The 26,621-nt window shown below is 43.1% G+C and overlaps 2 protein-coding genes across 9 annotated transcripts in view; one reads left to right on the forward strand and one right to left on the reverse strand.

Annotated features, from left to right (window-relative positions):
• The window catches only part of PIGA (phosphatidylinositol glycan anchor biosynthesis class A), a 579,723-nt gene that overhangs the window by 360,466 nt on the left and 192,636 nt on the right, over nucleotides 1-26,621 (forward strand). The window lies entirely within an intron of this gene.
• EZH2 (enhancer of zeste 2 polycomb repressive complex 2 subunit) overlaps nucleotides 1-26,621 on the reverse strand; it is a 124,353-nt gene that overhangs the window by 44,311 nt on the left and 53,421 nt on the right. For all 6 annotated transcript variants that reach the window (XM_042471203.1, XM_042471201.1, XM_042471199.1 and 3 more), the window contains 7 exons: nucleotides 23,084-23,200; nucleotides 21,637-21,757; nucleotides 20,713-20,877; nucleotides 12,923-13,025; nucleotides 12,108-12,271; nucleotides 9,929-10,020; nucleotides 2,634-2,874 (listed from right to left, as the gene is read on the reverse strand). In XM_042471203.1, coding sequence (XP_042327137.1) covers nucleotides 2,634-2,874; nucleotides 9,929-10,020; nucleotides 12,108-12,271; nucleotides 12,923-13,025; nucleotides 20,713-20,877; nucleotides 21,637-21,757; nucleotides 23,084-23,200 — 1,003 coding nt within the window. The remainder of the gene's footprint in view (nucleotides 1-2,633; nucleotides 2,875-9,928; nucleotides 10,021-12,107; nucleotides 12,272-12,922; nucleotides 13,026-20,712; nucleotides 20,878-21,636; nucleotides 21,758-23,083; nucleotides 23,201-26,621) is intronic.

Genomic DNA, 26,621 nt, shown 5'->3' on the forward strand with positions numbered 1-26,621 from the left:
GCACCAGCGCTGACCAGTTTTGGCCAGTGGTTAAAGCTTTGCTCAAAAGCAGCAGTTACAGAGAATAGGCTGAAGACCCTGACAAACTCTCCAAGCCTTCTCACTCTTGCTTCCACAGAAGTCTTCACCCTTCTTCAAGATTCAGCTGGCTCTTGTAGCTTCACCCAAGACACCAGACAACTCAGTAGTCTTATATAAAAGATCTACTTTATTCTACTATATACAGCTCCAAAACTATCCAACACTACTCCTCCACAACTATCCACTACTACCCACAAAATACATTGGGATTCATAGCCATTATTATAGTCATTGCAAGATACCACCCACTGTTGTCTGTTTCCACCCAGTGGGCGTGTACAACCATTTTCATTGGTTCTCTTGGTTCATCCCACAATTAATGATTTCATCATCTCACCTTGACCACTTTAACAATTCTCAGGTGCTTACAATTATCCACTTTGCATTTCTGTCCTTGGCATTTAGGACTTGTTAACTATATTACCATTTTCACCTGTGTGGCTTCTAATTGCTTCTGCTGAGTCACCCTGACTCTCACATACATGTTTTATTTCATTCACTGTATATCCCATGTTGCTTTTTCCTTAACACATCCATGGTAACTACAGAACAGTGTTTCCCAGGCTATCTGGTCTGAGGAAACAGCAATTGTTTATATTGTTTTATGGGAGTTTAACAGGAGTAGCAGATCTGGCCAAGGGACTGCCAGTTCAACTAGTATTGGTATAGAGAGATGGAGAGAGACCAGGCTCACCCTGAGACTGGCAGGAATGTCAGGCATGGGTGCCCTTTGCTTCATGGCCCAATCCTATTTTTTTCCTTACTAGTCAGTCTAGGGAAAACAGAAGCTAGTGATCCCAATGGGGAGAAGAAGGCTTGCCAGTTAAACCTCCAGGATTTTAATTGTCTAAAATGTGGATTATGGTGGATTATATGATGAATCAGAATAGAACCTGATCCAATCTAGACCTATGCCAGTTTATGCTGGCATCAACAATCCAGCTCTTACTTGCTATAGCAGGGTGGGAAAACTGCAGCCCCGCAACAGATATCAGACTCAAGGCTTCTTGGGAGGAAAAAAGAGTCCAAAAAATCTCCCTGAAAAAAGAAAATTTGCCCTGCACACAAGAACTCCTCAAATCCTATTGCTTCTTTCATATAAAGGCAGTTGAAAACCCAAAGCAGATATTCTTCTTTTAGTTTTCCTTTGCAGAACACAGCATGGAAGCTGACTTGAGGACAGAGACAGCCTGGGTAAAATTTGGCCCCTGTGACCTCTGGACTTGCCCATGCCTATTTGATAGAAACATCGGGTGCATTCACGCTACACAACGAGCTAAGCATTTGCAAGAACTCGAGCTTTCGATAAATTACCAGTGTGCTCGTGCACACCCTTAGGTTGTTCCCACTTGCAGCAGAAGCAGATAACCAGGGAGAGGGAAAATGTGAACTTAAGAGTTGCATGTAACCCACAAGGGTGTTTTTAAAGCCCTTAGCCCCTTCAGTCTCTCTAGATCAGAGGCGAGAACCTACAGCTTTCCAAGTTCTGACCAACTACCATTTCCACCATGCTCCACCACCAGCAACGGTGAAGAAAGTTTTAGCCAGGCTCATGGGGGCTTGGGTGTAGCTCTTATGGTGATGCTACATGTTGTGTCACCAAAAGGGCAGGAACTACAACAAAGTCCTCATGAGCCTGGCTAAAACTGCCTTCAGTTTAGCTGGTAGTGAGGCATGATGGGAATAACAGTTTGTCAGAACCTGGAGGGCCGTAGTTCTCCACCTCTGTTCTAGATCATCCTTTTTCCAGGAGGATGAATGGCCTCTCCTGGAAAGATCCAGAAGAAACCATTCATTTTTAGACAGTTTGCAGCCCCACCCCACTCTTTTCTTTTTTTTAATACCAGTTTTTCAAAATCAGAAGTGAACTTCTAGATACTTTTTTGTTATTGTGTTCTGGCATTTAAGCCAACCTGTGTAGCTCTTTCCTGCTAGAGTTCCAGGAGCAGAAAACTAGCCCCAGACCTTCCACAGATGCCCATACTGGGCTGAACCAATCTTGGAACTTCATATTATAGTTGTTTTAATATGTTATCTTCTCTTCACAGTCTTGTAGCCTTCTGCAAACCTGGCCTTCTTTCTTTGTTTTGTTGAAAAGAAACAAGCCAGAGAAGGAAAGCTGTAGGCTGCCAGACAACCAAGCATGGAATGAAGAGCATCACAATTTGTTTAGCTATTCCTACTGCTCCTCAACAGTGTAGACTGTATTTATTTAGCTGCTGCTGAGCAGAGCACATGCGTATTTTGTTCATTTGCGACAAGTCAGGATTGCTTCATAACTGTCACCTGCCAAGTCATATACTCTACTGCACAATAATTCAGGAAATAAAAGTTGTGGAAATTCAAGTGAGTTTTCACAAATAGATCCTCAGTTTGGACTCTTGATTTTTTTAAAAAAAAATTTAAATAGGAAATGTCATTACATATAAATTGAATGCCTGGGTAAGGATATTAAATATCCAGCCCCCACAGTAAATAGTAAAATATTTAGTAAATTATAGTCCCAAAGTACATTATTTTTAGTAAAAACCAACATTCCACATTAGTCTCACCGGAGGAGCTTGAAGTCTCATCTTTCTTCTCCTCCTCTTCTTTGTCATTATTTTCACCTCCAGTTTCAGTTCCAGCTTCTCTGTCACTGTCTGTATCCTTGGATTCCAGCACGTTTATAGTTGGAGTGCTGGGTCTGCTAGTGTTATTTGGGAGTCTTCCTCTTCGACGACCCCCTGGGCGTTTTGGTGGTGTTTTTATGCGCTCAGCTGTTAAAGCAGCTGCAAATTCTTTGGCTCCTTCCTAATTATGAAGAAAAACATTTGCAGGACAACAATTTTGTTTGACACAAACAGACCCCACAAACAAACAAACACATACTACATTCATACCGACAAAACAGTGACTTCCTAAATTCTAGCAAAGTCTAATTTGTAAATAGTATCAGCCTATCCAACCTTACTTCAGGTTACAGGCACTTTCTCTATTTACGTATTAAATAATACAAATATAAACCTGAACCTGATGGCATTCTACGTTTTCCATGTTTTCTTACTTGCCTTTACCTCCTTTCACACTTAAATAGTGTTATAAGGGTTCCCACATTACACTATGTTTTTCCCAGTCTAAGACAGGTAAGCTTATTCATTTGAACCAAGTCCATTAACTTATTAAGCCAGTCTTCTACCACTGGACATTCTGATATTTCCATTTACACAATATACAACCCTTGTACTCATTGTGATGTAAAATAACAGCTTTCCATATCTGCTTTCTATATGTTCATTTTCACACATGGACAACAGTTTTTAAAGAAATCATGGTCACTACAGCTCAGTTCAAAATGGTGCATTGGCAGATTTACTATGAAGGTTCATTCCAACAAGTATGCCTTAGCGCCTGTTGCCACCCAAGCAAGGAAAAGGATCATGTGTTTTTTAGACAAGAGCTTTTCTGTTGGATCCCTGGCTCCACTTTCAATTTGCTCCCCAGCCAAGAACAGGAATGCTCCCCAGCCAAGAACCATGAAATGGGGCAGCTTTGGAGGAGAGGGAGAGTCATTGGCAAGCCAAGACCTTTCTCCAATCCTGGGAGTCCTTGCCATATTAAGTCTTTCATCATGCTTCCAAGGTAGCAAGAGAAACGAAGAGAAGAAAAGGACCGGAGTGGCTGTAGTAAAGAAGTTGCAGAACAACAGCAAACACATCCTACTGGGTCTCCCTCTAAAGCCAGCTCCTCTGTTGAGCCGGCAGACCCTGAGCTAGGGAAGCCTGAGCTAAGGATGACCCTTCACCCGTGCTCTTGGGGTCCTCTGCCATAGCCACCACCAAGGAAGGGGGGAAAGGCAGGAGAGAAGAGAAGAAGGGAAGGCCAAGAAAACTCTCAAACCGCTTTTGGCGAAAGGAAAAACTTCACTGGCTCAAAGAGACACGTCCTGCAGGAGCATAGGCAGGAACAAGACTGGGGCCCGGGGGACCAGCTCCTCCCTATATAGGGGGCCAGTCGTTGTTCTATTGTCCCTGCCTACAGGAGCAAATTGGGAGGAGCTAACCCAGAATACAGGAGGTTATGACCCTGTCTGCTGGGAAAAGGAGTTCTCAGAGATATAATAGAGAAATAAAAGTATTACCACCTTATGGTGGGTGTGTCTAAAGGGCTCCTTCTCCTTGGCTACAATGGATCTTCATGGTAAGTTCTCCAAAATGTGCCATTATCAGCTGATGGAGTACCCACATATGGGTATTACTCTTGCAAAGAAACATGGACCAGGTGAGTAGGTGGCAAGTAAGAAAGTTGTATCTTAAGGACCTGTTATTGAACTCTGCAGCTGAAGAGGCCCAGACTGGAGTGAATTTATTTATACATCTGATATGTATCTTGAGTGCCCTTCTAATATCTAGCTTGTGCCACTGTTTTACAAGTGGATGAACAGGATATGGGCAGAGTAATGGCAGAAGTTGTGAACAGCGGAACAGTAAGTTTATATTGGATAAGAAGCTAGGGAGTACAAAGGAGAGACAAAATTTGCATTAAATGTGTAGTGAAGCAGGGCCACCGATAGAATGGCTAGTGCTGACAGTCACCTCACTGAGTTGAAAACGACAAGGAAAAGAACCTTGATGGAAAGAACACATGAGGTCACAGATCTCAAGAGTTCAAAAGGAGGTTTTGTCAGCGATCTGAGTGCCTGGTGGAATTTTCAGGTTAGAAAATAATAAAGAACTGGAGACTAAGGAAATAAGTGCCTCTTGGATCTGAGACAAACTGGTCAACCAGGAGATTGCTGAAGTGAACTTAAAGCTGCTGAAAGACAGTTGCATCTAGGCTCCATTCTCCCAAGTCTGAGATGGCTAAGAAAGTCCACCTGTTCATTAATGTGCCCTGGATACATTGGACAGTGATGGACAGGAGATTCTTCTCTACCCACAAGTGAGCAAGAATGAGATTCCCCCTGGTGTGAGAAAGTTTGACTAGAATGTGGGTTTCCTTGAGTGTTTTGGCGGGGGGGGGGGAGTGTAGGAGGACTAGCCTTATCAGCCACAGCTCCAGGCAACTGATACTGTGAGATAATTCCTGTGGGCTCCAAGCCCTTTGGGCTGAGAGTCCTTTGCACTGGGCTCCACACCTCACGGGTCTGGCATGTGTGGTGACAATTACCCAGAGAAAGTCCTGAAGAACAACAGGGTCAAGCAGATGGGGCAAAAGGAGAAGCCTGTGGCCACTTCTGCCCCAATCACTCCCTGCTCACCGTGGGACTGCAGCAATCGATGCCACAGTTCTGAGGCTGGACAGTGATACAGTCCATAACAGACTAATAGCAAAGAGCACTTTCTTTGCGCTCCCTTTGCAGTCAAGTTTCGGCTGCCTTAGATAGCCGCAGCATGACTTCTGCCTGATCCAGGGGCGTGCATCATCTGAATGACACGACCCCAGATCAGGCCAAAGCCGGTGCTTTGGCCCGTTTATTTTGGCTCAACATCATTTTTTTAGGGAAGAAACTGTGGTTTGGTGGCCCCTGCAAGGAGGGATCATATGGGAGCATCATCCAAGGGAGCCTTATGGAAGTCCATGTCTACAAAACGGCGGCATCCATTCTACATGGGCGCCGCCATTAGGACGTCACGACCGTGCCACCTTCAAACGGAGCAGCACAGACATGACATCCTGGCGCCACAGAAGGGCGCCTGTAGTGCCCTTTCCATGGCGCAGGAAGGAGCTCCAAATGGAGCTCCTTCCTTCATTTGTGTTGCTGGCGCAGCCTTTACACGGCTGCATCAGCGACATAAAAGAGAAAGGGGCCGAGCTGCCCCTTTCTCTTTTTCCCTGATGCTGTTGGGGTGACCCCAAGGACACCCCTTTCCAGGCTGCAGGAAGCGGCCTTTTGCCGCTTCCTGCGGCCTGGAAAAGCAGCGGATTGGGGCCTCATGGCTGTCGCTGTGGCAGCTGAGGCCCCGATCCATCAGGGAAAGGGGCGGGTACAGGCTACCCCAAAGAGGCGGCCTGTAATGCGCCTATGATATGCTTCTAGTGGCAGAGGTATGTTGTGATGTTCCTTCATCGAGGGATGGAGGAGGTGCAGAGACACTGTATTGGACTCTGGATCTTTTCAGCAATCTTGGGGAGTCTCCCTCCTTGGAAGTCTTTAAACAGAGGCTGGGTGGCCATCTATTGGGGATGCTTTGACTGAGAGTTCCTGCATGGCAGGGGGTTGACTGGATGGCCCTTGTGGTCTCTTCCAACTCTATGATTCTATGATTCTACTGCAGGGGAGGATGGTAAGTTTGACCTCTTGAGCTGTCTAGCTACCAAGATAGGGAGATACTGTTGTCATGAATCCTACTCCAAGCTGGGGGTTGGCATGGACATGGTCATGGCTTTTTTTCAGAGCATGGACATGGACTCTGACTCAGAAACTGAAGCAGAGGACCTGCTGGGATCTGCTGCTGAACTAGAAAAGGAGAAAGAGGTTCCAGAGCCACACATCTCAGAGATAACCAGTGCAATACCAGCACTGGCAAAGAGCCCTGCCCTTTCATCGAAGACCATTTATCCCTACCTACCTTTGCCAAATGGAATCAACAAAGAGAGGGCTAGAAGAAGTCTCAGAGGACTTATAGCAGGGGTTGGCAACCCCTGGCCCGTGGGCCGAATGCGGCCCGCGGAGGCGGCAGGACCGGCCCCAGCCTGGTCCTGCCGCCGCTGCCGACACCAAGGCCGCCGCCTCCTCTTCCACCTCCTCCTGGGCCGCACGAAGGGGCCCGCAGAAGCAGCCTGCCGCCTCCACGGGCTCCCCCCAGGGCGCTTGCAGCTCCACGGGGCCGCACGGGCCAAGAAGGGGCCCGCGGAAGTGGCCTGCCGCCTCCTGGGCTCCTCCACGGCCCTTGGAGCCCTTTCAGCCGAAGGGAAGAGCTGAAGGGAAGGGCCTGGGACAGGTGCCCAAGCCCTTCCCTTCGGCCTCCCTCCCCTTCGGCCGAAAGGGCCCCTTGGATTCCCTTTCGGCCGAAGAGAAGGGTCTAGGATGGGTGCCCAAGCCCTTCCCTTCGGCTTTCCTCCCCTTCAGCCGAAAGGGCCCTTTGGAGCCCGTTCGGACGAAGGAAGGGACCGAGGAGGAGAAGGCAGGCACATGCCTCCTCCTCCCTGCGGGGATTTGGTGGAAGCTCCGCCCCTGGTGTGTGTCTCCGCCCCTGGATGGTGGAAGCTCTGCCCTCGACACACGGCCCCACCCCGGAGGGTGGAAGCTCCACCTCTCCGGCTCCACCCCCCCAGTTGTCTGAGGGACAGCAACCCGGCCCCCGGCTCAAAAAGGTTGTCTACCCCTGACTTATTGGTAGTAAGTTTAATTAAGCAGAGGTTGCAATGAATTGCTGATCTATAAATTGAAGGGGTGTCACACTGAAGATGGAACAAACTTGTTTTCTGCTGCTCCAGAGACTAGAACATGGAACAGTGGATGCAAGCTACAAGAAAAGAGATTCCACCTCAACATTAGGAGGAACGTCTTGACAGAAAGAGCTGTTCAACAGTAGAACACACTCTCTTGGAGTGCCGTGGAATCTCCTTTGGAAGTCTTTAAACAGAGGTTGGATGGTCATCTGTCAAGGATGCTTTGATTGTGATTTCCTGCATAGCAGAGGGTTGGACTGGATGGCCCTTGTGATCTCTTCCAACTCTTTGATTCTATGAAGTTCCCAGCCCTGCCCTCCAGAAGTTTTCAGAGACTACCTAACCTACATGGTGCCCTGTTGTGTTCCTAAATTCTGTGCTTGTCCTGGACTGTGTTTCTTGACTCTGGATGTCATTTTGGATATTGCTAAACTCAGTTTGGGACTTAAGGCTTGTAATTACTAAAGTATAACTATAGTTACTAAAGTGATGAACTGTAAACTGCTCTATTACTTTGTTCATTAGTATTAGATATGTAGCAATCAGCCTTTGGGACAGAATAATCTTCTAGAGCTCCTGGAGGGCATGTCGGGGGATTTATAGATAATTATACATAAAATGTTCTCCTCCTGTTCTAGTTCGGCAACAGGTCCACTGTTTCAATCTCTGAGTCAGAGTCTATGTCCATGTTTTGGAAGCAGGGTGTGACAGTATTTTTAATTTAGAGAATATAAGACTGAGAGGTGACATGATAGTCATTTCGTGGGCTATCATATAGAAGATGACGAAAACTTGATTTCTGCTGGTCCTGAGACTAGAACACAAAGCAATAGATTCATATTACAAGAACCTATACATTAGGAAGAACTTTTTAAAATTTAACAGCTGTTCAATAATGGAATAGATTGCCTTGGAGAGTGATGGACTCCATCTTTGGAGATCTGTAACCAGTGGCTGAATGGGCATTTTTAGGCTTTAGTTGTGTTTTCCTGCATGCATTGGCTTGGATTAGAAAGCCCTTGTGATCCCTTCCAACTCATAAAATCCGATGATTCTGAACTTCAAAGGTGCTGTTTCTGCTTTGGTCAGGCCTCACCTGGAATACTGTGTCCAGTTCTGGGCACCACAATTCAAAAAGGATGTTGGCAAGCTTGAGTGACCAAAGTGTGCAGGGTCTGGAAACCATGACTTAGGGAGTTGGGTATGTTTAGCCTGGAGAAGGGATGGTTAAAAGGTGATATGATAGCCTTGTTTAAATATTTGAAGGGATGTAATATTGAAGCTGAAGCAAGCTTGTTTTCTGCTGCTCCAGGACCCAAAATAATGGATTCAAACTTCAGGAAAAGAGATTCCAACTCAACATTAGGAAGAACATCCTGACTGTAAGAGCTGCTTGACAGTGGAACACACTCCCTCAGATTGTGGTGGTCTCTTTCTTGCTTTGATTGCAATTTCCTGCATGGCAGGAGGTTGGACTATATGGCCCTTGAGGTCTCTTCCAACTCTGATTCTATGACTCTCGAATGCTGCTCCAAGAGAATAGTATGTCAAAATTATGGAAACCAGTCTTTCTCACTTGTGATTTCACTCCTTTTCAATATCTCTAATGCTCTGGTGTATTAGAGTACATTTTCCTTGCAGATGTACTTACTGTATTTTTAGTTTCCTTGAAAAAATAGTCTGCTCCTTGGGAAAATGCTTCCATAAAATCCATAAAACATATTATCAGAACTAGTTATATATGCTGAGTTTAAATTTTAAAATCACTATGCATATTTTTTGCAGAATTCATTAAAATTAGTTTGGCAAGAGCAGTAGCAACAGCAGCATGTAATGATCAAGAACAATAGTGCCAGTCTGTTTCAGTCATTTCCAGTCAAATGAAGCAGACAAAAGAGCCAATGCTCCAACAGAATGATCCAAGATACCTGTTCAAAGGCAGCTGTAAACATCTTGTCACAATTAGGAATTTCTCTGAATCAATTATCCCAAAATTATTTTCATCCCTAGTGATTGATCTAAACCATCCAAAGATGTGGCAGAGAAAAGTACATTGGGTGAATGGCAAAGAATATCGCGGCCTGAACAGACAGGCCAAAATAAAGCTGCTTTGGGTCATTTTGGAGATATGCTGTCTAAATGACACACGCATCTTAAAAGGCCAGAAGCTGCGGCAAAGCTGTGCTTCAGGCCTTAGGACTGGAGCATGGCTTTGGTGTGGCTTCCGGCTTAAGGCACATGTGTCATTTAAACACCACACTTCCAAAGCGGCCTGTAGAAGCTTTATTTTGGCCTGTCTGTTCGGGCCCTTAGTTTTTCTTCATCTTGTATAATACACATTAGCATTTAGTAAATCACACATTTTGTTTCTTTCCTAGGACAGCTAAATAAAATAAATTTTATCTGTAGCTGTGCCTTTCCTTTAATCTTTTTTTTAAAGCCAGAACTCTGAAATCGAGGAAAAAAGTCTTACCAGATGCTGATAACAGTGTGGTCCACAAGGTTTATTATCTATTGCAGTTTCAGTATTTTTCCTTTTGTAAGTATTAGGCGTTGCATGAAACGCTACGGAAAAAATTTTTAAAAAGCAAAATAAGCCTGATTCCAAGTAATATTTACAAAACAAACCTGATCTGCTAAAGTTTTATAAAATGATACGCACAATACTGAATGGTTAATGACTCTTCATTCAAAATAAGGGTGGGGAAAATGTACCTGAAGGCTGTATGGAGCCACAAAGGCTGTTTCTGTGGCCTCAAATGCCACCCTTTTTTCATTTTTCCCCCATCCAACTTTCTCGAGTGCCTGGCAGTACTTTCCTCATGTTTTTGATCTTGCTGGCATTTACACTTGGAGAGAGAATTTTTCCAACAAGCAATGGCCTACAAGATGTTTTCTCTTCCTATTGAAAAAAAGCCTTTTCCTGGTAAATTGTCTCTCATGTCGTCTAGGGGGTGCTGGAAGAATGGGGTAGGATCAAAAATATGAGTGGGTGGGGGCCCCCATCCACTAAGCCCCAGCTGTTGTCCAGCCCGGATTTAGATGAAGGTTCTCTCCTTAAGGCACAAGAAACAATCTTAAAAAATGTTAGAAACTACAGATTACCATAATCTGACTGCCATATGGAGTGGGACCTCAGTATCTGTGGACTTCCCATCTGCGGATTTGAGCATCTGCGGACAGCAAGCCGGCACTGTACCCAATGGTCGTGCATGCACACAGCTATGCCATCACTGGGGATAATGGGACTGAAGCCCTCTCTCCTTCCCTCCAGGTTTGGCTTTGGAAGAGGGTTCAGAGGCAGAGGCTGGAGCCCTATCAGCTGAAGAATGCTGGGGCTGGGGGGCTTGGGTCTCAGAGCGCCTTGCCCCCCCAGGCCGAACACCTAGGATGAAATGTCCAGGCACCGAGTCCCAAGCCCCGGCTCCCTCCGGCTGATGGGCTCCCACACTCTGCCCCTGAATCCAAGCCCAGGACAGAAGCCTTGGAGGAGGGGAGAGGGGAAAGGAAGGAAGGAGGGGAGGGAGGACTTCAGTCCAATTGTCCCCAGTGGTGGCGCGGTTATATGGCCATACTACCATTGGTGTCAATGGGACTTAAGCATCTGCAGATGTTGGTATCCACAAGGGAGTATCCCATGGATACAGAGGGCTGACTGTATACTCAACTACAGTCAGCCCTTTGTATCCACAGATTCTTTATCCATGGATTGAAACATCCACAGCATGAAAATATTCCCCAAAATATAAGGGACACCATTTTATTACTCATTGTATTTAATGGACTTGAACATCCACACAATTTGGTATCCATGGGAAGTTCTGGAACCAAACACCAGTGGATCCACATGTATAAGCTGAAGGCAGGTCTGGGGACCAAAATTATGGATTTTGATATGATCTGTGGATAAACTGAGGGTAAAGCTTAGGGGCATATAACAAGGATCTAAAAGATGAAGCAAAGGAAAACAATTGCAAAGAACTTAACAAAATTCCAGCAGGCATAATTGTTTGTGCTCATACTAAAGGCGGGATGATGGAAAATATGGGTGGGCATTAATTAATTAATTGATTTGATTTATATTCCACCATTCTGTCTATGCAGGATCCAATACAACATGTTTATATGACGTGGAATGTCTCCTCTGAGTAGCTGTCATGTTTTTAAAGGGAAAAAATGTAAATAATACAATACTGTGTTTTAAAAATGCTAGTATTTTTGTCTGCTCAGAAAAAGTGTTTATATGGCAGGTGTTGAAACCCAGAGACATTATTTATAACTCTTAAGACAACAATACAGTGGTGCCTCGGGTTACGAAAATAATTCGTTCCGCGGCCGCTTTCGTAACCCGAAAAGCCTTCGTAAGCCGAAAACCCATAGGCGCTAATGGGGAAAAAAAGCCGCGGCTCTGCCGCGGCTCCATTTAAAATAGCGCCGGAGTTTTTTCGTAACCCGAAAAAACTTTCGTAACCCGAAACAATAAATCCCTATGGGATTTTTTCGTATCCTGAAAAATTCGTAACCTGGGTATTTCGTATCCCGAGGTACCACTGTACTATAAAGTAGCAGTGTGTGAATTCTGCAAGAGTTGACTGGTGGATTATAACATCCTGTGCTCCTGGCTGAGAGTTAAAAACTATTTTTGCACTTACGGTGTAAGAAGCAATCATATTTGAAACATCGTCTGCAGAAGAGAGTATGAAATGAGTGCAGACTCTGCTCTCTCTGAACAGATTTGGCATTTGGTCCATCAATGTTTGGTGTGCACTCAGGAGGAAGAGCTCCTGGAAGCTGCTGTTCTGTAAGTTCTTTGTATCTGCAGGAAAAGTAAAAACTTTAGCTCTTTTACAAGAAAAAAATATTAGTTTTAGTGTGTACTGAGTCCACTATCCACACTAAAGTAAACATATATACAAAAATCATTAATTTGACATGTGACTGGAACATGAATTCTCTACAAACATTGCTACAGAATAACTTTACACAGAAATCATCTGTGGATTTCTACATGCAGCAACAGTTGTTCTCCTCAGTAACAAAATAACAATGGAAGAAGATACACAGGGAACAAATTGAGAGTCATCAAAGGGAACGTCCCTTCACCACAGTATCCTCACATTATATCATTCTGTTTTGAATATTCAAGCTAACTAATCTCTTCAGTGTTATTCTACCTGTGTATCCTGCTGAAGCCATCTCTGCAATGTCTGGATGTAATTCCAAAAATAAACATATATACTTCAAACATCAAATATATGTCAATAATACAGGTCTGCACAACTTGTGGACTAACTATTTAAATGCAGCTATCAGTCATGTTGTGACAGCCAGTTACTTAACAATGCCTACTTAAGACTACGTTTTATCATACTACCAGCACACTACCTGGCTGGCTGTATCACAGTTTTTGACACTGCTAAAGTGTTTCTCCAAAAACAGACATTCAGTTTTAGAAACAGCAACTTACTTTTCTTTCAGTTCCTCTGCTGTACCCTTATCTGGAAACATTGAGGAAATGGCTTCAAATATCTTGTCAGAAGGAAATTTCCGAGGAGGGTGGCTCTCTTTGTCTACATCAAAAAGCAAAGGCAGATACCAAAGACATTTTTTCTAAGAAATCTCTTAAGATTTTTGACACTTGCTGTTTCTCAAAGGGCAGATTATGGCAATGTGTCAAACACAATGTCAAGGACAATGTTCCACAGACTATTAATCTTTTCCAGATGCTCAACTAACTTCTTCTGATGTCAGAAGTAAGGCACTAACTTTTATCGTCCTAAAAACTTGAAGAGCAGTGTTTTGGAATGTATGACCTTGCCTCTTTACATTTTCCTTTAACCTGTTATCTGAGAAAAAGGCCTTAAGTAAATCCAGTCAAAAAATTTGATTTTTCTTATAGTTACAAAACAGTTCTCAAAATGAACTTACATTTTGGAAATATGCTACTTTGAGCAAAGTTATTATTAACATTTATTTATAGAGCGCTGTAAAGTTGAGAAGGTCTTTGTACATGTGACATCTTAGTAAGGATGTTTATAGCAAAAATTTTGGAACTATTCCAAAATATTGTGTTATTTTACTGTTTCATGTAGACAGAAGGAATGTAAGTATCAGGAAAAATCTGACTTCATAGTTGTTTGGTGACTGATAATTGCTCATCAATCAACACATGAAAGCAGATAATTACCTATCAATTTGTTGAAATTTACATCCCATTCTATCTAGTGAGGTCAGGAAAAGTTAACAGGTGTTTATTTATATTTTAGGAATGGGTATATGGATAAAAACCAGTTAACCTTTCCTGGCCTCACTGGACAGAATGGGACATAAATATCAACAAACTGATAGATAATCATCTGCTTTCATGTGTTGACTGAAGAGGATGTTCAGAGAGCCAGTGTGGTGAAGTGGGGTTTGAGTGCTGGACTGCAACTCTGGAAACCAGGGTTTGATTCCCTACTCAGCCATGAAAGCCACTAGGTGACCTTGGGCAAATCACACACTCTCAGCCTCAGGAGAAGGCAATGACAAACCTACTCTGAACAAATCTTGTCAAGAAACCCCCATGATCATTTTAGGGTTGCAATAAGTCAGAAACAAGTTGAAAGCACACAATAACAAATATGGAAGTTCAATAGCTAAGGACTGTTGGGAGCTGCTCTTGACATTATACTGCCAATAGCCAGCTTTTTTAAAAAAAATTATTCAAACCAACACAGAATGTCACAATCAAGAGCTTTACATATGAATCAAATTAACAGTGTGATATAGAAAACATGTACAGCTACTAAAGGGAATAGCAAGTACATTTCTATACCGCTTATCAGTGCACTTAAGCACTCCCTAAGCAGTTTACAAAGTGTAAGCTAATTGCCCCCAACATTCTGGGTACAGTGGTACCCCGGGATACGAATTGATCGCGTTACGAAATTTCCGGGATACGAAAAAGTTAGATTGGAAAAAACTGTTCCGGGATACGAAGGTTTTTTCGGGTTACGAATTTTTTTTCGGCGCGAAATTCAAACGCGCGGCTTTCCAGCGCTAACGGAAAGCCCTTTTCGGGTTGCGAAATGCATCGGGTTACGAACGGGGCGGCGGAACGAATTAATTTCGTAACCCGAGGTAGCACTGTACTCATTTTAGCAACTTCTGAAGGATGCAAGCCTGAGTCAAGCGTGAGCCCCTGGTTGGTACTGAACTGACAGCCTTATGATTTGTGAGTGAGTGGCTGCAGGACAGGCATTTAACCAATGCACCACCAGGGCTCTGTAAAGAATGCATTTTTTCAGACATTCAAATAATTAAATTATAATGAGACAGTGGTAGATGGTTACTGTTTCTGCTTATACTGGCTACTCATTAAATGAAAACCAAAACACACAAAACACATTGTTATTTTGTATAATTCATAAGTCTCTCCGCTGTAAACTCTCCATTAACATTATCTTTTAAACCAGTGTTCCATGAACTGAATTCTGCTTTGCACAGCTAAGGCCTGAAACATATGGGCAAAAAGTGTCAGCTTTGAACCACATTGGGAGCGTGGCATTTAAATGATGCATGCCCCAAAAGCAGCCGGAAGCCGCACCAACATTGCACCAAGCAAGAAGAACCAGGCCAAAACGGAGAAGATATCATCTGCTCCTCCCAGCGGCCTGGTTCAGGACTGTGGTAGCGGCCCAGATCAAAACCAGGCCTGTGCAGTCACCATGGTTCCGGTGCGACTGGGATTAGCACAGTCCCAGTGCAGTCCTTTTGTAGTCTGCTTTGGGCCTAAGAGCAAGTTACCTATACTTTGTATGCCTGATATGAAAATGACCAAAATTATAATTACATTTGGCCCTTCCTATTTTGCTTTAGCCCTACGTGCTTTCTCATTGGCCCTGTTCTGTGCACCTTGTCCCACACACTTCTCAAATGTGACCCCCCAAAAAAATCTTCTCAAATTGAAATAACACCCTGAAGGCACAAAGAACATTGGTTCTTACCATGAAAGTTCCTTTTCAGCAGTGATGGGGAGGGATTCCTTCAAGCTGTATCTGGTTCCTCCCTGGCTCCTTACAGGCAGGGCAAATTACCTGTCAATCAAAATCCACCACTCCAAGGAGGGGAGCCAGTCCCACCTCCCCAGTGATGAAATGACAAAGCTCTGGACAACAAACAATCTGCTACCCACAGCACAGAACTGCCTGAAATCATCAACTATAGAAGGAATTATTCCTTCCCCATCACTACTGAAAAGGAACCTTCACGATAAGTACCAATGTTCCATTTTCCAGTGTAGTAAGAGCTTCCTAACTGGGACCTATCGAAGAGGTCTTCACACATGCCAAACCTAATTTGAACCCACCACCTGCTGCAGAACATGTCTCCCAAAAGACACATCTGTTGAAGCAAACTTTTTAATCTTATGTCTGACAAAAGTGGTTGAAGAAGTCAAAGTGGCTGCTCTACAAATCTTTTGTAGGGAAGCTGACCTGGAAAGAGCATCCAAAGTGACAACACGACATGTGGAGTGCGCCTGAATCTCCTTTGGCACTGGTATACAGCTGTGAATATAAGCTAACTCTATGCAATGATGCAACCAGCATGACTAAGTAGAGGACAACACATAGTAACCCTTTGTTATTTCCAGACACAAGAAAATAAACAATCAGATTTATGGAACACTTTAATTATTCCTAAGTAAATTTTCAAAGCCCTATGCACATTCAATCTGTGCCGCTCTTTCTTCTTTGGGGCTTTTGGGATGTGGACAAAACAAAGGCAGAACAATCTCCTACAAGCAATGGAATTATGAAGAAAATGAGGGGTTCAAGTGAGCACCATGGAATCCTGATGGAAAATGTATAACTCTTCCCTGACAGACAAAGCCCTTAACAGATATTCTGCAATCTTAAGTATAAGCTGCCAAGAACAACACCTTAAAGTTAAAGAATTTCAAGTCCACCTACCTAAAAGTCTCAAAAGGAGGCCTTAACTGTGCCTGTAACACCACCTTTAGGCTCCAGAAAAGAAAACGATGGATCGTACTAAGGTTGAATTGAGCCACCCCCTTCAGAAAACTCTGCCCATGAGGATGGAAAGCAAGAGACATACCTCACCTGCTTTTCAAGATGAAACCCAAAACATATAATGTCTCTTGAGAATAATCGTGCTGGATCCCTATTTAGAGCCACCTGCAAAAAAGGCCAACGACCTCACTGATGCCTTTTCAGGCATATTCTCTTAGGCTGACAATCTGCAAAAGGCCTTTCACCTTGACTCATACAAGTGCTTTAAATGACCTCTTCATCCCAACTTTCCCTCCTCAGTCTGTCCTGCTTAGTGTCCAAGAGTATAACTTGTACCAGCTCGAATTGAGGAGCAAGTCTGGCTGAGGAAGGAGTAGCCAGCCCTCCCATCTCTGTATACTGACTGTTCGGAAAACCAAGGTCATCAAGGCCATGGTGACTCTCAGGATTACCTCAACCTTCTCTATTCCTTCCCAAAGACCTTGAATAGCAACACCATCAGAGAAAAGACATAATGCCTTGAGCCAATCTATCATGAGGGCCCCAGATGCTAATGTCACCTACATTCAAAACCTTAACGCAAACCGAGGTAGTTTGTGATTCTCCTGGGAGGCAAACAGATCCACCCATGGAGTACCAAGTCCCTCTGTTATCATTTAAAAATTAGTGAATTAAGAGCCCACTCTCTCCAACTTGGTGTAGTGGTCTGAGCACTGGACAACAACTCTGGAGACTAGGGTTCAAATCCTAGCTTTACCATGTAAACCCACTGAGCAAACCCATACAAGTGAAACGTTCTCAGCCTCAAAGAATGGAAATGGCAACCCACCTCTGAAGAAACCTGCCAAGAAAACACTCTGACAGGTTCACCTCAGGGTTACCATAAGTCAAAACGATTTGAAGTCACATGACAACAGCAACTCTGATCCAGATTTTGTCTGCTTACCTAAATGGCCTGAGAATTTAACTGAACTTTCAGATACTCTCCCTTTATAGATAACAGGTTAACATCCACCACCACCACCCCCAACACATCAGGCAAGCTGCCTCATGCAACAGTGGAAGGCACCATGTTCCTCCTTGCCTGTTTTGTGGCTCTGGTAGTCATGTTGTCCATCCAGATCAACACCTGCTTGCCCTGAACTATCAGTCTGACAATCGCCAAGCGAACAACCGATAGCTCCAGACATTTGATACTGTGTATCCTCTGGCCCAGCAACCACAGGTGCTGTGCCATCTGACCATTGCAGTATGCCCTCCTCCCTGTAAACTGGTGTCAGTTGTGACTCAAATCTTCTCAGATCCCTAATCGGTATACCTTCCTTCAGAAAGCTGTCAACCATATAACTGCCTCATTTTGTGGGAAGCTTCACATTTACCTGATGCTTCTGAGCAATTTTGTCCTGGTAAGGTAACCAACATATGTCAACAGATATGGAAAACAAAATGATGGCCAAAAGATTGGAAATGATCAATATACGTCACCATCCACAAAAAAGGAGACACAAAAGACTGCAACAACTATAGGACCATAACATTAATCTCACATGCAAGCAAAATCATGCTCAAAATTCTACAACATAGACTTTGACCATGGGGAGAGAAATCCCAGAGGTCCAAGTGGGGTTCAGGAAAGGAAGAGGCACTAGTGGCTATACTGCAAACATACCACAGACAATGGCGCACACCAGGGAATTCCAAAAGAAAATCAGCATGTGCTTTATAGACTATAGTAAATCCTTTGACTGCATAGATCATGAAAGGCTATGGAATGCCTTTAAAGACATGGATGTGCCAACACATCTGATAGTCTTGATGAGGAATCTGTACTCAAGACAAGAGGCTACTGTCAGAACAGAACACGGAGAAACAGAATGGTTCCCAATTGGCCAAGGGATCTGCATCTTATCACCCTACCTGTTCAACTTATATGCAAAACATAAGTAAAGCAGGATTGGACACAGAAGGAGGAGTAAAAACAGGAGGAAGGAATATCAACAATCTAAGATAAACAGGCAACCCCACAGTACTAGATGAAAACCTCAAAGACCTGGAGCAACTACTAAGAAAGAAAGAATGGGGAGAGTGGGTATGAAAGAACTAGAAAAGATTCTTAAATACAAAGACATACAACTGAGCAAAAAAGTCAGAATATACTCTCTGTGCCTTTTGTTTCAAGTGTTTTACGCTTTTTGATAAGCTCGTTTTGTCAAGGCCTTTGGCTAGTACAATAAATGTTAACTTGATGATGCTTCACTCATTGTACTCCATATTACCATATATGGAAGTGAGAGCTGCACAGTTAAGAAAGAAGATGGGGGGATAAATTCATCTGAGATGCAGTGCTGAAGAAGAGTGCTGAGGATTCTGTGGACACCCAAGACGACAAACAAACAGATCAAGCAAGAAATCTCCATAGAAGCCAAAACGACAAAACTGAGGCTGTCATACGTCGGACATGCCATGAAAAGGCACAACTCACTGGAAAAAGCAATAATGCTAGGAAAGGTGGAAGGAAGTAGAAATACAGGAAGACCACATGCTAGATGGCTGGACTCTATTAAGGCAGTTACCAGAATATGTTTGCACTGCAGTGGAAGCCAGAGAGTCTAGGAGATGTTGAATCCACAGGATTGCTATGGGTCGAGATTGACTCGGGGTTGGTTAACAACAAGAATAAAAGGGGAAGGAACCTTGGACAAAATTCAGACTTGTACCCATGAAAAGAGTAAACCGTCTTTGGGCTAAACCATACCTCTTCCAGGCATCCCCTGATAACATGGATCCCTTAAAAGGGCAGCCAGCCAAATTTGTTTTGGACTTATTGTCTTGTGTTCCAGTTCCTAAGCCAAAGCTGATGCCTGGCAGCAACCTCAGCAATCATCTTTTGCAAACTGCACAGAATTCAGACTAGCAAAAAACAAAACAAAAACAAAACAAAACAAAACAAAACAAAAAACAAACCCTGCCACCTTAGACAACTTATTGAATCCGTGACATAGTCTGATCTCTTCCTTGGGGTCCAGCCAGATGACGTCCCTAGACGAATACCGAGGCCCTTGTAAACAGTAAGGTCACCAAGGAAGCTCTAAAGGTCAGAGCTGATGCCTCATGTGCCTTTCCCTTGCCCTCCCAACTCCTAAGAGTATCATCTCTACATCTTGGGAAAAGGGAGACCAAAACCAATCCCATCAATGAGGCATGAATGTGGCATGGGGTGTGTGTGTCTTAATTTGTCCACCACCATTGTGGTTAGTGAATACGGACATTTAGCCAAAGCTAGGGCTATTCGTGCTACTCTGGGAATGATCCCATTCCCTTTCCATGACCTCTGCAAAACACCTCAAATAAAAGAACCACTTAATGTTCATGCTTGGCCTTAGCTCTAAATTCTGGGTCTCCCTCCTGCTCCATCCAGGAGCCTTGGCTTTTACATCTTATGTAATAAACAGAAATTTAATCAACATTGAATAACTGAGGAGAAAGCCTGCTCAGAGCAGGAATCCCCCTGCTCCAAAGACAATTCTCCTTCCTCCCTGTTAGATGATTCCAGAAATATAGAGCACCCTGCATCTTCCACTGATGTAGAAGCAGACTTATGCTTTCAGACTTTATGAGGGAAACTGCCCCCAAGGCTTTCTCCTCCTCCTCCTCTTCCCTTCCCCTCTTGCATGACACTTCCTAGTGTGTTCTTTCTCCTTTTTTACACTAGAGGGCAAGCGCACAACAGCTTCCTCAAGCTTCCTTTGTTTCAAGGCCTTTTTGTGCCTTTCTTCTTGGACTCAGAGCTTCTAAAAAAAGAGTTTTCCACCTCTCCTCCCTCCTCCCACAGTCCCCACCGCCAGTACAGGCCTGTCTAGTATCAGTGAAATCCAGCCACACAGTTAGGGATAAAGGTCTTTTAACGTCAATAATGGGGAGAGAGGGGTTTGTTCCATCCCACCCCACCCCACCCCCATATGGCCAAAGCTGCACCAGACAGAGCTGTAATCACTTCTGCATGGTTCATCTCAGGCAATGAGACCCTATCACGCTCCTCAGGCATCCTAGAGACTCCAGAGGTCCCTGTAGTCTGCTTTCTTTTGGTGCCCAGAGGGCATGCTTGCCACACAGCCTAGCCCCGATTCCTCATCTGAGGGGAGATCAGAGCTGTGTTTATTGGAGCTTTCTCAGCTGCTTCCTCGAGGAGGATAAAATGGGATACAATGCATACTTCAAAGAGATTTGAACTCCATTTACACACCTATTCGGTTGCTCTCCCGATTTTTCTGCTTTTCATCAAGGTCATCATCATCTTCATCATCTTCGTCATCTTCATCATCATCTTCGTCATCTTCATCATCATCACTGTACTGACCAAGAGCATTGACAAGCTCCACAAATATTTCATCATTGATGAACCCACATTCTGAAATTAAGCACAGTACAAAATTCAAGAGGCAAGTTCCACCAAAAAAGACTGTGTATACCTCATCATGTATAATCTACCATCTAGAGATAGCAAAACTGAACTTTTCAGTAAATTAATGAAGGAAACATAACCATTGTGAGCAAACTGTCATTTTTTTTAGCTATTCCCTTTATGAGTCTAGTTTTCAGTTTTTAAAAGTATGTTACATTCTGGATAGTCTAAGGACAGAGTGAGTAAAGAGTATTTTACTCACTTTTTCCTTAACAGCACTTGCTTGCTATTAAGGCTTGTTATATGCAATAATTACACAGTAAACATATCATTCCCTGAAACTAACTGGCCCGCTATATTAGAGCTTCATTAGGACATGTTTCTTGTAAATGATAGCTGAATTTATTTAATCCTTCTCTTCTTACTATCACAGATAATTCAAAGCCGCTTATAAATAAAACCTTTACATTACAATTCTATCTCTACTTAGCATGGAATAAGTGCCACTGAACTCAATGAGATTTTCTGTTTTTGCACTTTAAAACAAATAAAAGAAAATAAAGAAAATGAATTTTAATAAGAAAAATAAAGCACCGCAATTTCCCCCTGTATTCTGCTAGTGAAGCTATCTGAAAAGCCAGTCAGAAAATAGCATCATTTTGTTTCATGCAGAATGACAAAATACATGTAATTTAATACAATGATTATGTTATGTTTTCAGAAACAGTGATGATACTGATTGCAAATATACACTGAATAACTCACCTCTATCACCATGCACCTTTCCATCATAGTTTTTGATAAGTTCTTCAATAAATGTCCCATCCTGGTCAAGTACTTCATCTCCCATGTAGGGAATGTTATGTAAAACAGTCTCATCCTCTACCTAACAAAAAAGTAAGAAATATTTTTTTAAAAAACAAATAAAAAACAAAAAACACACCCATACCCACAGTTTGTCTACAAGAAACATAAAGGTTTGCTTTACAGATCTTTAGAGCACATTCTGTCATCTTGTCCTGGTATTACAAAGCCAATTAGCAGAGAGACTTTCACAAACCAAATGCAGCTGTTTTCCTCAGCACCTTAAAAATGTGCTTTGACCCTATTGCTACTACTAACAAAGTCATCTAAAAAATCACACCTTGACTACATTTTAGAAACAAATACCTCAAATGATTTACTTTTCCATTTAGCAATATTTTTTTACTGGTGAAAGAGTTCTGATGCACCTCAGAAACTCTCTCACCTCCATTAATACAAAAGCTGAAATCATTCTCTTTTGGATCTACTTCTTGAACGTTAGTACAGTGGGCCCTAGGTATATGCGGGGGATCCATTCTGGATCCCCCTGCAGATACCAAAATCTGCAGATGCTCAAGTCCCATTCTCCTTAATGGTGGCACAGCCATAGGGCCGCACCACCATTGGGACAATGGGATTTTGCCACTCCGTCCCCCCAAAGTCCAACTCGTGGCTGCCGCCTCCTCCTCCTGTCCCCTCCGCCTTCACTGGAATAGATCCAGCTGCTGGACCAGAGCTGGTTCCGGAGGCCTGAGTTTGAATCCCCCCAAAGCAAACCATAAGTGTCAAGGCCATGAATGCGGACAGCCAATTGTATATTGATAACTGTTTCATTTCATATTGTTGTATATACATTGTCATGTCAAAAATATTTTACTATTTTTTCAGACAACTTTAATCATGATGCAGGGTTAATTAATTTTATCAGATATTAATAGCAATAGCAAGTACAAAGTCAAAGGCTTTCATGACTGGCATCCATAGAAACTCTTCTAGAACATAGTCCGAAAAACTCACAATAAACAATAGCAAGTATATTTCTATACTGCTTATTAGTGTACTTAAGCACTCCCTTAGTGGTTTACAATGTGTAAGCTAATGCCCCCAACAAGCTGGGTACTCATTTTAGGAACCTTGGAAGGATTCCAGGTTGAGTCGACCCTGAGCCCCTGGCTGGGATTGAACTCACAACCTTGTGGTTTATGAGTGAGTGGCTGCGCTACAGACATTTAACCACTGCACCACCTGGGCTCCTAATATTCTATATTAATACAGAATGAATACTGCCCTTTAGCAACATGGTGGACAGTGTCAATGTTACAACACAGTGGAAATACAGAATCATATTATTTAGCTACAGTGTCCTGAAAAGCATGTTCATTAGGTTTAGTGTTCACATTTCTCTTACCATAAAATTCTGCTGAAGAGGAGACCAGGAATACATTATGGGTACAGAAGCAACAGCATTTAGTGTCTTGAGTGGGATTACTTGCTTTGGAAAATCTAAGTCACTGGTGACAGAACACTGAGAGAAAAGATAACATTATACAACTGGTAGTAAATTGTTTTTAAACTTGAGAAATCATCAGCAAAAACACAATTAAAAAATAAAGTTATAGATCTCCAAGGGGTAACATTTTTATTAAATAACAAACACCAAGAGACATAAGAATGTTTAACCAGGCATTTGTTTCCATTGTCGCTTTTTCTTTGTGGTCCATGACTCCTATATATGAGTACCTAGCTGTTCAGTGTATTGTTCAGAACTTACTAGAACTGATCATTTGGTGGAAGCCACTCTCCTCCCCAAGCAACATGTCTAGGAGTGGTTCCCGCCTTATTCCTTAGTTCCTTTTCATCCACTGCAGCAGCAAGAGGAGTACACTCTTCCAGGTTCTTTCTTCATACATTTCTCCTTTTGTCTAAGGTGGGTTACAGATGCGCCAAAGGGGTGTATTAGGGTTAGGAAGGGGCATGTTAGGTTCCCTCAACCCTAATACGGACTGAGTCCGTACAAAATGGCGGCGCCCGACCACACGGGGGCGCCATTTTGACGTCGCAGACACGTGGCGGAAGCGATGCCGCGAGTGCACGACTAGCGCCTTGCAGCGCCACTTCCGGGTCGCAGAAAGAAGCACCATTTCGGCGCTTCTTTCTTGCTGCACCCGGGAACCGCGCGGTTTGGCCGCTGCGGTTCTCAGACGTAGCAAGCGACGGCAGAGCGCCCTTCTTGGGCGCTCTGTAACATGCCTAAGTGATTTTTTAGGATTTTCTAGATAGTATTGGACTCAGATTATTCTTCATTTTACTATTTTTGCTTCTGGTAATTTTCAGACACCCTTTTCAAGGTTTATGGCCTCAATGTTTTAAAAAGTGTCACAGAAAAATTCCTGAAAATGATGGAGATTTTCTATTTTCATAGACTTGGAGGAAATGAATGAGGGGATATTCCAAGACTTAATGAGTGACACTGAGTAGAGATGGAAGGAATGGAATTGATACTGTGTTGGCATTTGGTACTGGACTCCTTTGAACACCAGATTGATGACTAATGATTCCAGCTGTTTGATATCAAATTCTAGCACTCTCACCATTCTTAATATCTAGTCCTTAAAGGGCCTAATGTAATCTGTTGGTGAGAGAAGGTTCTGGTTCCTTTCAGCAGCTTCCAGTGAGGTGGAGTGGGGGGAAAAGACAGATGATGAATGCTACTCATCCTCTGACATAGAGGAGTCCATGTGAGTTTCTGGAAATTCTTTCTAAAGTGATTGCAAGATATACTGCTTGTTTCTCAGATAGAGCCACAAGTTAGAGATTGTAACATGGTTGAATGTGGAGCAGAGGTAGAGGAATTTATAGTTTTGTACACCATGTAGAGTACCAGATAACTTTTGGACATGATAATTGTTAACAATCATACAGGAGAAAGAAAAAATATGACTATGTTAGAGTCTCAGGCATACATTTTGTCAAGATTTGTTGTTCTCAGCTAAGATGGCATGGAGAGATATTCATATAGTGAGGCCATTCATCCTGGCCATGTGGATTTTGGGAGACAGAGCTTTGGAAAGGACAGAGGCAACCTGCATCTCAAAGGAAGTACTGTATATTTGTTTTGCTAATGGAGTTTGAATTTTACTTGCTGGATTTTACAACTCTTTGTCTCCCAGAAATGAGTAGCATGGTTTGCTTTTAGTGGCGCAGTCAGTGACTTGAAGAACTTTCTCTCAAAGTTGAGCTTTCAGTCTAGAAGAACAGTGCTTGAATGGGAAGTAGAGTCCTCCCCCTCCTTTCTTGGAGTCTTCAGACTCACGTCCCTCACTTGTGCATGAGGGACAAATGAAGGAGGAAAGAATGGGGCATGCACCTATGGCACGACCTCGTGCCTATATTCAAGTCAATGGGGCTTGAATACAAGTGAAACTCCATATTTGTGAGGGCCCTGAAAGGGATCCCCCACAAAAAAGGAGGGGTGACATTATACCCTTATTTGGCCTACCCTGTCAATTCCAAAACTTTAACATCACCATGGTATATCAGAGCATGGCATCTTGCCCCCCTATAGTAACAGAGAAAACTGTAAACACATTTGCTTTAGAAGTTACAGGCAGTGGCTGACTCACTTGGTGCCCTCTGTGTACAAATTTTTAATTGTGCAAAGTTGCATAGAAATGTAACCTTGAACTGAGGAAGGGCAGGGTCACCCCATTAACTGCTGTACAACAGAAAAAGCATCATTTTATGGGAGCCATGTCATTTTGCCCCCAGGAAGTTTTCTGTTGTGTGCTAGGAATGTATACACATATGTACCAGCAAATGCTATAGGAGGGCCCTATAAACTTGGTAGGTTAGCTTTCTATCTGCCAGGGCCGGCTGAAATGCATAAAATCCATAGTGAAAGAAACTTCAAAATATCTGATGAGACTTATTATTATTATTATATTATACTTTATTTATACAGTATAGCGCTGTAGATTTACACATAGACTTGAATGATAATGTAAGACCACTCAACGTGGGTGAAGTTGCTGCTCTTGCCAGGTCGTTTACAGGCATCCCAGCATTTAACAATACATTCTACTAATAAAATAAAGTGGACCCTTGTTGGGGTTTGGTTCCAGGAACCTCTGTGAATAGCAAAATCTGTGTATGCTCAAGTCCCATTAAATACAGTGGCATAGCAAAATGGTGTCCCTTATATAAAATGGAAAAATCAAGATTTGATACTTGAAATTTATACTTTTTAAAAAATATATTTTCAAGCCGTGGATGCTTGAATGCATGTATAAAAAATCTGTGTATAAGGAGGGCCAACTGTAATCTTGCCTGGTCTAAAGTGAACAGATGAGCCCTCCCTTTGCCATCCACGTCATCAGAGGGAGAGTGAGGCCTGCCAGATCCATCGAGCCTGGCCTGAACTAAGAAGAAGAGCCCTTCCTCCAGTCCATCTGCCATGGTCCAGGCCTCAGAGGGAGAGAAGAACTGCTGGACCTGATCCCCTTCCCTACCACCATTCCCTTCTCCTTTTGTGTCATGTCTTTTTAGATTGTAAGCCTGAGAGCAGGGAACCGTCTAATTAAAAATAATAATGGTAAACCGCTCTGATAGCCTTTAGGGCTGAAAGGTAGGGTATAAGTACTCTAATAAATAAATAAATCCGTCTGTGTTCTTGCTAAATGATACTTCTCAAGCTATAGTTGCTCTCAATGTGGAAATGAAAGAACTGAGTTAGGCCCATCAGAAGGTGTCAGGATTTCCAAGGTATGTGTTGCTTCAATTTGTCTGACAATTCACAGATGGTGGAGACCAATGTGAAGCAACTCCAGGATGTGATGTCACAACTGAAGGAAACCAATGGAATTAATCTGTCCTGGCTTTATTCAGGCAACTTTTTGTTGGTATAAACCTAATAATCTTAATTGGTATACTGGTTTATGCATTCATGC

The sequence above is a fragment of the Sceloporus undulatus genome, chromosome 6 (assembly GCF_019175285.1).
Source record: "Sceloporus undulatus isolate JIND9_A2432 ecotype Alabama chromosome 6, SceUnd_v1.1, whole genome shotgun sequence".
NCBI classification, from domain to species: Eukaryota; Metazoa; Chordata; class Lepidosauria; order Squamata; family Phrynosomatidae; genus Sceloporus; species Sceloporus undulatus.